This window comes from Pomacea canaliculata, linkage group LG11 (genome assembly GCF_003073045.1).
Source record: "Pomacea canaliculata isolate SZHN2017 linkage group LG11, ASM307304v1, whole genome shotgun sequence".
Taxonomy (NCBI): Eukaryota; Metazoa; Mollusca; class Gastropoda; order Architaenioglossa; family Ampullariidae; genus Pomacea; species Pomacea canaliculata.
In genome coordinates this window covers 21426229-21441362 of record NC_037600.1, presented here as the reverse complement: position 1 = coordinate 21441362, position 15134 = coordinate 21426229, and the positions used below count along the sequence as shown (strand labels likewise).

General features: G+C 49.4%; 1 protein-coding gene across 1 annotated transcript; it reads left to right on the top strand.

The window, feature by feature from the left end:
* The first annotated feature begins 2113 nt into the window (after positions 1-2113).
* Positions 2114-13404, top strand: LOC112576057. The gene is made up of 16 exons (XM_025258281.1): positions 2114-2270; positions 3490-3779; positions 4014-4177; positions 4569-4806; positions 5081-5186; positions 5329-5425; positions 7593-7688; positions 8345-8480; positions 9119-9178; positions 9808-9984; positions 10579-10717; positions 11016-11124; positions 11314-11386; positions 11814-11957; positions 12650-12786; positions 13137-13404. The coding sequence occupies exons 1-16, from the start codon at positions 2210-2212 to the stop codon at positions 13357-13359; spliced, it is 2250 nt and encodes a 749-aa protein (XP_025114066.1). The 5' UTR covers positions 2114-2209; the 3' UTR covers positions 13360-13404.
* The last annotated feature ends 1730 nt before the right edge of the window (positions 13405-15134 follow it).

Sequence of the window (15134 nt, the reverse complement as noted above, 5' to 3'; positions counted from 1 at the left end):
GCTTGATGAGGCTGTGCACCAGTGGTGTCGGTAGTGTAGGTGTAGGTGTCGCTGGGGACGTCAGGCCACCAAGAGCTGACGTGTTTATTACCTCCCATTGGCTCACAGCACGAGGCAGGGGGCGCCACTGCTCTCACTTCAAAGACCACCAATGGGGACTTCAGTAGCCAGCGACCTTCCCTGTGATTTGTGATGGCTTGTAGACCTTTGACCTCTCCCCCCCCCCCAACACCAGCGCTGAGTGCACTTCACACGGCGTGGCTGCCACTTCTAGCTCGCTGACTGATATTTTATGTCTCCACTCTTCCCTTTCTAGTTCATCCTTTTTTACTCTTTTAATTCGACTTTTTCTTTTCGTCTCTCCAGCATCAGTGAGGTGAGAGCAGGACGCAGGTCCGGACAGACAGACTTAGTGTGCGCGTCGTGTGTGTGTGTGTGTGAGCGTGTTCGTGTTGATGGACTAGCATATTCCTGTGTTGGTTGGTGAAACAAGTGTTGACACGTTGTGACTGTGTGGCGGAAATGTCAGTGATTGTGGCTGTCATGAGCAAAACTGTCATGAGTAGAACTGCCGTGAGTAGAAAGGCTCCAAGCCATGACTCACCTCTCCACAGTCAGCTGGCGATGACATTGGATGTGAGCAAGTGTACATACACACAAGCTACAAGCTGCTGTGGCTGATGTCTGCGGCTGTTGCAACACCAGTAGCTTTGACTGGTGTTGGTTGTAAACAACTGTACATGCTCTGTGCATGTAACTGTAACTGTAATGTAACTGTAATGTAACTGTACGTGTAACTGTAATGTACAGACGACATGTATTGCTGATGACAATGAGGGGACAGAAGTACAAACGCATGGTTGTATTACTACTGCTGCTAAGTTATTTGTTATGTAATGAGTTTTAGTGGAGGTGTACAGGTATGCCTGTCATGCTTTCATTGCTACGAGGCCAGAGTTTATTTTCAATACTTACTCCTATCTCAGTAAGGTTTCCTTGTTTCACAAGAGTTGAATACGTGGCACACGTCTGGACCTTCACAAACTGTCTTTGGTTTTATTTTGGTTTTCTTTCATGTGCGCAGCTGGTGACATCGTCTGCTTGGCACCCAGCTACCTGTCAGTTCCTTTGATGTCTCCAAGAGCTTACACGTCACTCCATAGACACAGCTCCATACACACAGCTCCATACACACAGCTGCATACACACAGCTCCTTACACACAGCTGCATACACACAGCTCCTTACACACAGCTGCATACACACAGCTCCACACACAGCTCCACACACAGTACACATGTAGCTTTCCCCACTTTTACCTGACAATCTGTAGTTTATAAAATGTTTCAGCTTTATCCTGAGACGGACTCATACAAGACTTCTGACGAGCTAATTAACAGTCAGTAATCTCATGACAACACTGTCCTGTTATTTTCTGACTTTGTGTTGCTGTCGCAGGCTGTGAGAAGCCATTGTCAGATGTTGTCCTTACAAATCCGTGGATGTCTTGTGCGGCCTGGTCTTGAGGTCAAGACAGACTGATGCTTCAAATGACTTCTTTCTCTTCTTATTTTTAATCCCATAATCAGCGGACTGGTGTGAGAAGGATCATTCATGTCCTCCAGTGTTGATGTGTGCCCCTGGTTGTGGTATCGGCTTTGTCTCCCTTGCACAATGTCACCTGCGTGTCAGCCTTTATTTCAAGGAGAGATAACTCAGGCTAAAGAACTAACGTGCTTACAAATTGTTTTCTTACATTTATTTGTACAACGGTTTGTAATATCTGGGATGTTAATTAAGTCAGCACAAGTCATGTTGATGGGAAATCACCCAACCGGAAGTACGAAATGCCTTTAGTCTGCCAGCGAGTGACGTCCCTTCACACGACTGAGGCGCTGAGATACACTTGTATGTACTTGTGTCTACACTTCCATGTACACCTGTCTACACCTCCATGTACACCTGTCTACACTTGTATCTGCACGTGTATCTTGAGGTCAGGGTCAGTGGTGTCGTGTCGTGACCTACCCCGGTTATCTGGCTGAGAGTGCCACAGGTGTGGTGTGAGTCCTGGTGTACTGTGATGGTACGTCACACTGGGGTCGTCACAGCACTTGTCTATTTCATATTTACCTTCCATTGGTGCGCGGCGACCTGTTGACTTCTCGTCTTTTCCCGCACGAGCCTGACGACGTCACTCCACAAGCAAGATGTCGCCTCCTACAGCTGTCAGTGTCGTCTGCGCCCTCGGCCTGTGGGCTGTGACTGCAGGTAAGTGTGTCCGTCATCTTGTCTTCCCCTTGGTCAGAGCTAGATGCACCTGCATTCTGTGCTTCATGTGTACTGACACTTGGGTGTACACTGCACAACAACTCTCTCTTTCTCCACTCCACTGTCTGTGTGTCTGTATGTGTGTGTGTGTGAGTGTGTGTGTCTGCGTGTGTCTGTGTGTTTGTGTGTGTCTCTCTTTCTGTATGTGTGTCTATCTGTCTGTGTATGTGTGTGTCTATCTGTGTGTTTGTGTGTGTGTCTGTCTGTGTGTGTGTCTGTCTGTGTGTTTGTGTGTGTGTCTATCTGTGTGTTTGTGTGTGTCTATCTGTCTGTGTGTCTGTCTGTCTGTGTGTTTGTGTGTGTGTCTATCTGTCTGTGTGTCTGTGTGTGTGTCTATCTGTCTGTGTGTCTGTGTGTGTGTCTATCTGTCTGTGTGTCTATCTGTCTGTGTGTCTGTCTGTGTGTCTATCTGTCTGTGTGTCTGTGTGTGTGTCTATCTGTCTGTGTGTCTATCTGTCTGTGTGTCTGTGTGTGTCTATCTGTGTATGTGTGTGTGTGTCTATCTGTCTGTCTGTGTGTGTTGACATGTGAACACCAGTATAGTGTCCACTCCCTGTTGCCGACTGCCGGCTCTGTTCACTGTGACGCTCTTGTCCTAAAATAGAAACACGGGCTGTCATGTGATCAGCCCAAAGGGACATAACTGTGGTCAAGTCAGCAGCAACTGCACATTTATCTCCCTTAGTGCGACACAAATAGTTGTTGTCTTGTGTCCGCACTAAGCGCTTTCCTCTCACAATATTCCACGACACAAGCTTGAGTGGTTCAAAGGAAAGGAGAGAGAGAGACAGAGTGAGAGACAAACACACACTGAGAGAAATAGAGAGAAAGAGAGAAACAGAGAGAGAGATTGTCTGCTGCCATTACAGGCTCAGTGTTGGTCGACAAAAGGACCGATGTCTGACCCCCGACCTCATTTACTCATTTACTCTCGTTGTTCGTAAGACAGACACACTGGAACATTTAGGGCAGAGACTAGTAAATCAGTTAAACTAGGGTCAGTCAGTCAGTCAGTCAGTCCGTCAGTCAGTCCGTCAGTCAGTCCGTCAGTCAGTCTGTCAGTCAGTCCGTCAGTCAGTCCGTCAGTCAGTCTGTCAGTCAGTCCGTCAGTCAGTTGGTTGAGGGACTCAGCGACTCAGTAAATGTGTTTTTGTTGCAGTGTTTGCTGCGCCGTCAGACTCGCTAGTCGTAGACATCGTGACTAATGGCAGCTACTCCATCAAAATCAACAACAACACCTGGTTACGCAACGCCCCGACTTTCTTCCGGGTGGATGGCCAGGTGTTTACGGCAGGTAAAAACCTGAAACTAAACATGACGACAGGCAGCAGCGGCATAGATACCCTGGGTACTTACCAGACAACCACCTTCGTCTATCAGGCGGGTGGCAACGAGATCCACGCCTCCATCAGGACTTACGAGCTGCTTCCCGTCATCGTCTTCTCGCAGGTAAGTCACATTCACCTGTTGCTGTCTTCTCTCGGTAAACCCTCTTCTCTTGCTGTCGTTGATCACCTGTTATCTCCAGGTAGTGTCGCGTCCAGGGTGTTGTCTCCAAGGTATGTGAGCTGCTCCTACTCTCCTTACATTTGTTTCCATGGTTTTCCAAGTCTGGCTTTCACTGCCTCAGTTCATGAACTTGTTGAACCCCAGCCCTAAGCCTTTACTCCTGTCTTGTTTCAGGTCTACCCTAACGGAGCCAATCGTACGAAGGCATCCGGCGTCAATGATGTCATTTCCGGTTTCCCATCGTTCTCGGTCAACACCGAGGACTCGGCGAACTCGTCGCTTGGTTACCTGGCCTACGGTGGGATGATGTGTGGCGACACGGAGAAATCTTTTGGCAGGTGTGTCTGGAGACAGTCAGTGCTTGCAGGCTTGACATCACTGATGGCTGCTACCTCTGTCTCCTTGTCTTGTCCCTCCGATACATGGATATCACCGATACAGAGAGGACTGCCTTACCTGAGTTCACATCCCGTCTCGGGAACACTTTTCTTTCTCTACATGTGTATTCTGTTTAACCTGCTACAGCCTGACTTGCTGGCTCGGCGGGTAACACCAGTTATCTTCCCTCCTTCCCCACGATATCTGCGTGTATTACCACCAGGATACATGTCTTATAGGATACCAGCCCCGTCACACCTTACTCCTGTCCATACCCTGCATCATGCAGGATGAGGTTTTTGTCTGCCGTGCCCCTGTCTGAACATGTCCCCTGTTCCCTCCATGTTCCAGGTTCACCACCAAAACCTTCATCATAGCGGACGGCGTGGTGGGGGGACCCATCGCTCTCTTTGACGGCAGTGGCGCCACCCTCGTCATCTCGCCCTCCAGCAACTTCATGGCCGCCTCCAACAGTCACAGCAGAGCCACCAACAGCTTGTCCTACGGCATCATGGGGGAAGTGGACACTGTTCCCCCCGGGTACTCCCTAGACACCATCCTTTACTTCGGTGACGCTGGGGTCAACAGGGTAGGTGACGACACACAAATATTTACTATGTTTACTTTGCTGATAAACAAGACACTTCTCACTTTGTAAATATCGCATTTCGGTTTGCTCCTGTAAACCATCCACCTTGAGGTTTACCAGGAGCTGACTTTCTGTTTATCAGCCATCTGGTAACTATATCATTGCTGATAGCTATGTAGCTATGGTAACTATATTTTTGCTATTTTCCCGCGATGCTCCGCGCGCACCCAGCAGCTGCCTGTCACGTGGGTGACGTGTCTGTGGCTGGTTGCAGGCCTTCCAGGGGTGGGGCGAGCTGCTGCGCTTCCTGTACCGCCGGACAGACGAGTTCGTGAGCAATGACCTCACCATCAACTACCTGGGCTACTGGACTGACAACGGTAGGTAGTTGCTCACCTGTCACCTGGCGTGTAGTCAGCAGCTGACCATTCGATGAAAGATGAAAGACTGGCGATGAGTGACGAGCATGATGTTGCATGTGATGTCACAGTTGTGACAGCTGCCGGTGTGTGCACGTTACAGGCGCCTACTACTACTACAACACGGAGCCCAACAAGACTTACCAGGACACCATGCTTGATGTGCGAGCCTACAGCCTGCAGAGTAACGTCCCCTACCGGTGAGCGTCGTAGTCACGTTGTCTCCCATGACAGACAGTATAAACACTGCATTGAGTAGAGAAGACAGTAAACACTACATGCAGTAGAGAAGACATGATAGTAAACTTGAGTAGAGAAGACATGACAGACAGTAAACACTACATTGAGTAGAGAAGACATGTTACTCAATAGACGGTCCATGAGTTGACAAGACGAGCTCAACAATAAACATTACATTGACTTGTGGGACGCAGTGACCCCATGAAAAGGTCAAGGCTGTAGACACACCAGAGATCAGGTGACGTAGTAAGCATGACCCCTAGTCCCGCCCTGTCCCACCCGCTGGTCCTCTGTCCCACCCTCCTGCTCGTCTGTCTCCTGTTTCTCTCAGTTGTTGCTGGGTTTTTCTCTGTGTTGTCTGTGTTTGATTGTGTTCTTCATTAGCAGGTTGTTTATTCTTCCTTTCTTCATGTTATCTTTGTTCTCCTGTCCCTCGTGTGTCCGTGTCTCGCTCTTGTCTGTGGGAGTGTGAGTGGACTTTACACAGTTTACATTTATTATTATAATAATTCATCAGATGCCTGTCATCCTTCAAGTTCATTAGTGTCAGTGGTGTGTTCAGTTGTAGTGACACGTTCACTTCTGTCAGTGCGCTCAGCAGCATGTGAACGCTCAGTACCGGGGTCCAGTGTGCAGTGATGATGATGTCGACACACTGGACTGACACTACACTTCCGGTTGTACATGGAGCTGAGGATGGTGGGTGGGTGGATGTCCGGCCGCGAGATCACTGGCTTCAGCCGCCAGGGTCATCGCAAACCTCAGTAACTGTGGTAGCTTACTTGTAGTAAACATTTACACGTACTAGCTTACTTGTAGTAAACATTTACACGTACTAGCTTGCTTGTAGTAAACATTTACACGTACTAGCTTACTTGTAGTAAACATTTACACGTACTAGCTTACTTGTAGTAAACATTTACACGTACTAGCTTACTTGTAGTAAACATTTACACGTACTAGCTTACTTGTAGTAAACATTTACACGTACTAGCTTGCTTGTAGTAAACATTTACACGTACTAGCTTACTTCTAGTAAACATTTACACGTACTAGCTTACTTGTAGCAAACATTTACACGTGCTAGCTTACTTGTAGTAAACATTTACACGTGCTAGCCTACTTCTAGTAAACATTTACACGTACTAGCTTACTTGTAGTAAACATTTACACGTACTAGCTTACTTGTAGTAAACATTTACACGTACTAGCTTACTTGTAGTAAACATTTACACGTACTAGCTTACTTCTAGTAAACATGTATACCAGTGAATGCCAACAGTAACAACAGACAGGCTGTGGGGGACGGCAAGGACTCGAGACAGGACGGATGCACAAGACAGACACGCATGCGCGTGACTTCAGCAACAACTGTCGCCCAGGAAGCTATCGACAATAATAATAATAAAAGTGAGGGATGACGACAACAACAGCAACAGCAACAACAATAGGTTGTGTATCGCGCTTTTCCACACACGGAGGGAGGTGGAGGGGTTTCACAAGAGACCGGGGGCAGTGGGGCGAGAGTCAGTGGGGCGTGACTACCCAGGGTAGTATTCAGGGTGCAGCTGCTGGGTGATGGAGGATCACTTCTGATGGAGGATACAGGGCGAACCTGTGACAGTCAACTCATCCATGTGTGAAGCCAATGTTGGCCACATGCTGCACGTGTCGACCCACGACATCTGTGACGTCACGCTGCTGTCAGCCGCAAACATCCAACATGGCTCACTGCGCATGCTCTCGCACCTTCTTGCCAACAGGGGGCGTGTAGTGACTCACAGCAATGTAGGCTGGTATTGCACACGATGTACAAGTGCTCAGCAAACTGTGGCGAAGCTACACCTGGACCACACAGCATCCTCTTCAACTTGTTACCTGTGTATGGCGCGCAGACCGTGCTATAAACATCGAAATGGCGCGTGCAGGTCAACAGGCTCCCTACCCTGCTTTAGATAGAGGTGGACAGGAGTGAACGTGTCACTGAGGACGCCCTCACCTCATCCCACCTCTCTCACCTCACCCTACCTCCCCAACCTCATCCCACATCACCCCACCTCACCTCACCTCATCAAGACGCGTGTCAACATGTTTGTTTGTAAACATTCTGTCGGTGTGTGGCGCCAGGTACCTGCAGTACGACTCGTGGTGGTACTACAAGAGCATTCAAGATGGCGTCAAGACCTGGGAGTCACGACCTGACGTTTTCCCCGACGGCTTTGAGTGAGTGGCTGTGTGACATGTCCTTAATACTGGCCAGTGCCAGTGTCTGTATGTCAGTGTGTACTGACCAGTGTCAGTGTCAGTAGTGTCAGTGTGTACTGACCAATGTCAGTGTCAGTGTCTGTAGTGTCAGTGTGTACTGACCAGTGTCAGTGTCTGTAGTGTCAGTGTGTACTGACCAGTGCCAGTGTCTGTAGTGTCAGTGTGTACTGACCAGTGCCAGTGTCTGTAGTGTCAGTGTGTACTGACCAGTGCCAGTGTCTGTAGTGTCAGTGTGTACTGACCAGTGCCAGTGTCTGTAATGTCAGTGTGTATTGACCAGTGCCAGTGTCTGTAATGTCAGTGTGTACTGACCAGTGCCAGTTCCAATATATCCTCTAAGTGCTGATGGGTTAGGAGACAGCAACCGACAGTCAGACCGTGTGACAACAAACCACACGTGACTTGTGTGACGATGACACGCTGTCTGTGACAGGATAACATCAATCATCATTTTCAAAGCTTAGCCTGTCAGAGATGTCGCCTGACACTTGCCAATACAAGTCGTCACTGAGTGTGTAGCAGCAGTACCTTGCTTAATGACGAGTTGACACTGAGACACTGAGACACTGAGACACCAGAGCACAGCGGTGAGTAAATCACTTTGTGTTGCTCAGGTATGTTCACCAGAAAACTGCACTTCCGGTGTCCGCTCACAACCGTTACTGGGCCAGCGACACCACCTACGCCAGGCACAACGGCGGCAACTACAACTTTGTGGTGGAGACCTTCAAGGCGGTTCCCGACGACCAGGTGTGACACACAGACACTCATGTCACATGCCAAAGTCTTCACACAAACAGTTCATGAATCGTGTGCACGTCACGTGACAGCTGTACGTGAGGATGACAGTGACGAGGCTTTGTGTGCACGTCACGTGCTGAGGTCCATTTGTCTCGATCTTCTTCTCGTTTTATTTTATTCTCTATCTGCTTGTCTAGTGAGTCAAAATACTTACAAAATATATCAATTTGTTGATTCATTTATTTTGAAAATTTGCCATTCAGGTATAGTCTCTACTTCAATTATTTGTTTGTCTTGTACTTGCAGGATGTTGCACTAATGTTTGTGTGTTTTACTGACTTATAGTCAAATATAATTGATGACTAAGATGCAAGTAGAATTTATTGACTACTACGCAAAGAAAGTTTGGTGTCGGCGCCCTCCTGTCAGTCATTAGCCTGGTGACTAGCCAGGTGACTAGCCAGGTGACTAGCCAGGTGACTAGCCAGGTGACTAGCCTGATGACTAGCCTGCTGTTGTGCCGGTGATGACGTGGACACAAGGTAGACACACCTGTCGATAGAGTCCTGCTACTAAGTATCTCAGGTCACACAGCGACTCATTGCAGGACACCGAGCTTCTCTCATTTTGTATTCTGACCTTTTCAGACTTTCTGGAACGACTTGTTCGCCAACGCCACCAGGTGGGGCCTGTACACGTACGAACAGGTGAGAAGTGTGACCTTTGACCTTAGCCAGGCCTATCTTGCTGTTATCTTGACCTCACTTCTGATGTCTGTCAGTTGTCTACTTTTGTGCTGTCTTCTTGACCTGCCTGCGTCTGTTAGGTTTTGTTTGTTTTGTCTGTTGTTCATCTCTCTCTCTCGTCTCTCTGTGCGCAGTTCTCGATTTCTCTATTCGCTCCATCTTTTCTTAACTTCATTCTTCCTTACTTCTGTTACAAGTTTTGTTTAAATAGTCGTCTTCCCTTCTATCTGTCAGTAAATCGGATTTGACAATTTAGAGATTAGTTGTCTTGTTGTCATGAGAATTTGAATTTGAATCCATGCATGATGATAAACAGCGCAGGCGAGTGGAGTGGTTGGGTGGCTGTGACGTGTGTGCTGGTGTTGCAGGACTGGCTGTGACGTGTGTGTGACGTGTGTGTGTGCTGGTGTTGCAGGACTGGCTGTGACGTGTGTGCTGGTGTTGCAGGACTGGCTGTGACGTGTGTGCTGGTGTTGCAGGACTGGCTGTGACGTGTGTGTGACGTGTGTGCTGGTGTTGCAGGACTGGCTGTGACGTGTGTGTGCTGGTGTTGCAAGACTGGCTGTGACGTGTGTGTGCTGGTGTTGCAGGACTGGCTGAACGTGGAGTTCGCAGGTGTGGAGGCCTTACTGACGGACATCGACCTGGGGTCCAGGTGGCTGAATCAGATGGGGACCGCGGCGCTGGACTACAGGCTGACCATCCAGTACTGCATGGCCAACAGTCGCCACGTCATGCAGAGTCTGCACAACCCTGCCGTCACACAGGTACACAGGTCACGTGGCCGCACCTCCCGTGTACAGCAGCAGGTGTTACACAGACACAAACACATCAACTGCTGCAGTCAGCTCGGTACTCAGGGGTCAGCAGCTCAGGACGAGTTGCTTCCTCTCGCACTGTCTCGCACTGTCTCGTCAACGTTTTGTCGGTTTTCCAGCTGCTGTTCCTGTCTTCTCTCTATCTTTATCTCTCTCTCTTGTTCTGTTGTCGGTGTTGCTTGTATTTGTGAGAGGACTGCAGGCGGCGATGAGGCAGTTGCCTGCTCAAGCTCACAGAAAGTCTTCATGGAGTCAAGTGGAGGCTGCAGGTTCTTGAGGTGTCGAAGTGTTTCGTGGACATGTAACCCTGTGTCGTCACACACGTGACGATTGTGAGTTTCCGGTTATTGCAATGCATTGAGATGTGGGGTGACGTGCTGAGTCCCGGCTCACCGTGAGCTGAGCTGAGCTTGAGTTGTTGTCTTTCTCTTGTTTACATTACGTGTCGCTAGTCTGTGTGTCCCTGACACCTAGCTACCTGATAAACAACAACAACAATACAGTATCTGCCTGTTCATGACGTCACATGTTTGTGTTGCCAAGGTGAGGGTGAGTAACGATTATCACCCGGGCTCTGACCAATGGAAAATCGGAGTGTCCTCAATATTTGCTCACGCCATGGGGCTCGCGCCGTTTAAGGACACGTTCTGGACGACGACTGTACAGCCTGGGAATCCATATGGTGAGTGTCAGCAGTGTCAGTGAGTAGAGACAGTGACGTGTGTGTGTGTGTGTGTGTGTGTGTGTGTGTGTGTGTGTGTGTGTGTGTGTGTGTGTGTGTGTGTGTGTGTGTGTGTGTGTGTGTGACACTGTCAGTGAGTAGAGACAGTGACGTGTGTGTGTGACACTTTCGTCTGTGTGTGTCACTGTCAGTGAGTAGAGACAGCGCCGTGTATATTCACTGTCAGTGAGTAGAGACAGTTGAACAATTGTTTGTACTTGTGACATGTTAACGCTTTCTCACCTGTGTGCACCGCCAGGTGGCACGGAGCCTCACAACCTGCTGCAGCTGGCGGTGGCGGTGTTCAGCACGGGGCCCGTGGGGCCCAGCGACATGGTTGGTGGCACCGACGTCCCCCTGCTTCAGCGGTTAGTGACGTCAGCGGCAATAGCCTCCACAGACGACAGCAGCTGGTGTTCACTTGAAAAATGTCTTTCGTTCATTCGTCATGTGGTTAAAATCCGTTTGTTGATGTGGATGTGTTTGTTGATCACACACCGGATGTTTGACTAAGGTCACCTCATCACCAGAGGTCAATGACACGCTGACTGTTGCAGATGCTGCAATGCCGAGGGTTTGATCCTCAAGCCGTCCAAGCCAGCCACAGCCATTGATGACCAGATTTACACAGTGAGTTGATGACAGTGAAGTGTGTCCGATGCATGTCATGACACGATGACTTCGTCATACACTTGGGTGATGTACACGATGACAGTGAACGAGTGAGTGCAGCTTGACTGTACAGGACACGACACACCTCGACAGTCAAGATGACAGAGACGAGGGTCTGAACGATGACAGCAGCATCTCAACCTAGCGAGGAGTCTGAGCTCTGTGGTGATGTCTGTTAGAGATGTTGTAGATGTAAAATGTGTTGTAGATAATAGAGATGATGTGATAGTTATTAGAAATATTTGCTGACACTCTCAGTCAGCGGCTCGGGGTTCAGATCTCGTCTTGGGACTCTGTGTATATGACATCTGTTGTCACAGCTGGGCCTCTGTGTTGTCCTCCATAGTGTGAAGTCACCAGACACCATCAATGTCTGTCTGTGCAGAGCGCCTTTGGCAGCAGCAGTGGGGTTAACGGTGACGTGTGGACGACCTTCACCGCCATTTCCAACATCTTCTTTGGCATTATCTTCGCACCGGACATCACCGGCTCCTACAGCCTCACACCTGAGGCGGCTGGCTTTGGGCAGGTGCGACACTGGCAGGCTCCTTGTATTTACCTGTATATATGCGCGTCACTGTGTATAGTGGACGTCACTGTGGTATGGCAACGTCACATGTGTCATGGGTTATATAGTGGAGTCACATGATGTCATGGGATAACCACTGTAGTCACATGTGTCATGAGTTACATAATATAAAGTGTCAAAACCGTTTTGCTTATCACCGTTGGTCAGAAACAATTGACAAACCGCCGCTGGGTAGGTGAGTACAGTCCGTGTGAGACCCTGGCGACAACTGCGGGTAGAATACTACCCTGGGTAAAAAAGAGGAAAAACTACTCCGGTGAGGCGACAGGCGGGGGGATGGCGTGACAACGGGAGGAGAGGTCATAAAGTGAGGCTCAAGTCTTGTAGAAATGGTGTCCATAGCCGGGTACAACGCGTGGTCTGCTTGGATACCCGTCTAAACGTGTCAACAGTGTTTCAAGACGATAAACACAACGGACAACAAACACAAAAGCAGATTTTGGTTCAGGCGACCTTTGACTCTGTAGACACGTAGACTGTGGTGACCTGTGGGGGTCATGCCTGTACGTAGTGCCGGACAGTTAATGACAGTTGATGACGATTGATGACGGTAGATGACTGAAGTCGACGAGAGCTGGACATCCGGGCGTGTGGCGCTGACCGCGTGTTCTAACGGCCATTTCCTGATGCAGATCCTGACGAGCAAGGTTTTCTCCGCCAACAACGTGTCGGACATGGCTGACTTCCGGTCTGACAAGCCGCTCGTCATTTCCGGCTGCAACAGGTCTGAGCCGTGCATCTACTACGTGGCTCCCGTCCTCAAGCTCAGGTAACTCTCTGCAGGGGACGATACCGCAGCACACACAAGGGGAGATAAATCTGCGTTAGGAAATAGCACTCACTCACTGACTCATTGCCTGAGTTACTCATGAGCACACTCCAACACTCACACGTATGCACACACGCGCTCACGAATGCACACACACGCACACACACATGCACACACACATGCGCTCACAACTGCACTGACACGCTCACAGACACACGTGCATACACTCAGACACACACGTTCACACACACACACACGCACACAAAGCTGACGACACACCTGTCTGCGTGACAAACAGTACGTCACAGGTGTGTACAACTGGCTGATGTACTGACCTGTGTGTCCAACAGTCCGCCCACACTGCTGCTGGGAGAACTGACCAAACTGGTTCCGGTCTCACCTCAGCGGGTGACGTCAATAACTGTGGGGGCTGACGTCACTGTCCACGTCCGTGGCGCTGCTAGAGAGCGGGTGACCTTCACCTTCTTACAGGCGTCGGAAGTTGTGTCCGTGGACTGCGTCATCGGCGCCACCGGCAGCGCCATCATCAGCCTCAACTCCAGGTCGTGCTGAGAGCCGCTCGCCGGTCTTGGAGGATTAAACTTGATGCTGCGTGTGTGTGTGTCATCATCACTGTGTGTGTGTGTGTCATCATCACTCTGTGTGTGTCTGTGTGTCATCACACTGTGTGTGTGTGTCATCACACTGTGCGTGTGTGTGTCATCATCACTGTGTGTGTGTCATCATCACTGTGTGTGTGTGTCATCATCACTGTGTGTGTGTCATCATCACTGTGTGTGTCATCATCATGCTGGGTTTGTGAGTGTGTGTGTATGTGTGTGCGTGGCGTTATATCGTGCCTAGGTTCCGGTTGATTAGACAGGCTGAGGATGAGGATGTTTGTGGCGGACCAGCGACGACATTCCTGTCTTTCTCATGTTTACAAAGTACAAAGAGGAAGCAGGAAACAGTAAAAATGAAACAACAAACAAATTTCAAATTGAAGAAGCACCATCATGCCACAGCATTCCTGGTAGCTCAGTGGGTTAGTCTTGGCCTCTGTAACCGTCAAACGTTTGCTTTGCCCGCTTAGCCGCCATGACAGAGGTAAATAAGACATGTACACTACATCGTGTAGCTCCTCCCACTTGTGTACAAACAAACAAATGCCCGACTGACACTAAGACCGAAACGTGTGTTGCAGCTGAGAACAGCTGTGATGTCACTAACGCTAACACTAACCTCAGCGAACTGTACTCAGTGAACCTCCGCGGGTGACGACCTCAGGTCACAGCCACAGGTGAGCGACTACCTGTCCGTCATGCAAGTCGCAAGCTCATCAGACGTCGCCATCTGCTGGTCACTTCCTGTCAACAACAACAAAGCGCAAAATAATAATCACGTGTAATGATTACAAGACCTGGGAAGGTGCTGAGAAGTTTATTTATAGCAATGGTGCCCTCCCCCTCCTACAGGAGACTACGAGGCCATCAAGAACGGTAACAACGACGCTGACGTCACAGCAGCCAGCAGAGTTACGGTTCCTAGCGGAGGGCGTAGCGTCGTCTCCCCTGTTAAAACTCCACATTATGTGTTATGTTACTCACTAAGCGGGTACCCGGGTAGTCCTGGGTTGATTTCTGCGCGAGCTGAGAGTGTTTCGTCAACATGAAGTTTATTGTTCCACGAAACTCAATCACGAGCGGCGCCGCGCAGCAACACAGAGAACTTTTTGTTCTTGCCGACAGGTGAGGGCGTGACGTGCATTCACTTGCCTCATCACCTTTCACCTTTCACCCCATTCCTCCTCCTCTGTCTTTCTCTGTCAGCCTGGCTACCAAAGCCGACATAACAGACATAAATACAGTTGGTCTGAGCTCTGCTCACCTGTTTCATTAGCTCCGATGACATCACGTGCTCATTGCCTCCGGCTATTTATAGAATAAGTAATTAATGAATCGTTTCCTACACGAAGGCTTTCATCTCTTGTTTTGAACATGTTTTGTAGGTGTTAACATCTGGGTAGTGTGTGCAATATGTTGTACAAGGGTAGACGTGAACACCCGGGGTGGGCGACTTGAGATTTTGACCAACGGCTGTGAGTACCGGGTGCTGGTGGTGGGGCTGCCACCCGCTTGTCCGTCCTCTTGGCCTTTCTTGTATCTTCGTCAGGAGTTGTGTCCCGCAGTCAGCAGTCATTTACTTTGTGCAATCTCACTCTCCACAGCTTTCACACACACACGGACACACTCTCACACACACACTCACTCACACACAGACACACACGTACGCACACATACACATGCACTTACACACACAGACACAGACACATACACACGCACGCACGG

Excerpts from the sequence above, each read along its gene's own strand:
- LOC112576057 (XM_025258281.1), top strand. The coding sequence starts at position 2,210 with ATGTCGCCTCCTACAGCTGTCAGTGTCGTCTGCGCCCTCGGCCTGTGG. Across the intron at positions 11,387-11,813 it reads TTGATGACCAGATTTACACA|AGCGCCTTTGGCAGCAGCAG; the intron begins GTGAGTTGATGA and ends CTGTCTGTGCAG. Across the intron at positions 12,787-13,136 it reads GCTCCCGTCCTCAAGCTCAG|TCCGCCCACACTGCTGCTGG; the intron begins GTAACTCTCTGC and ends TGTGTCCAACAG.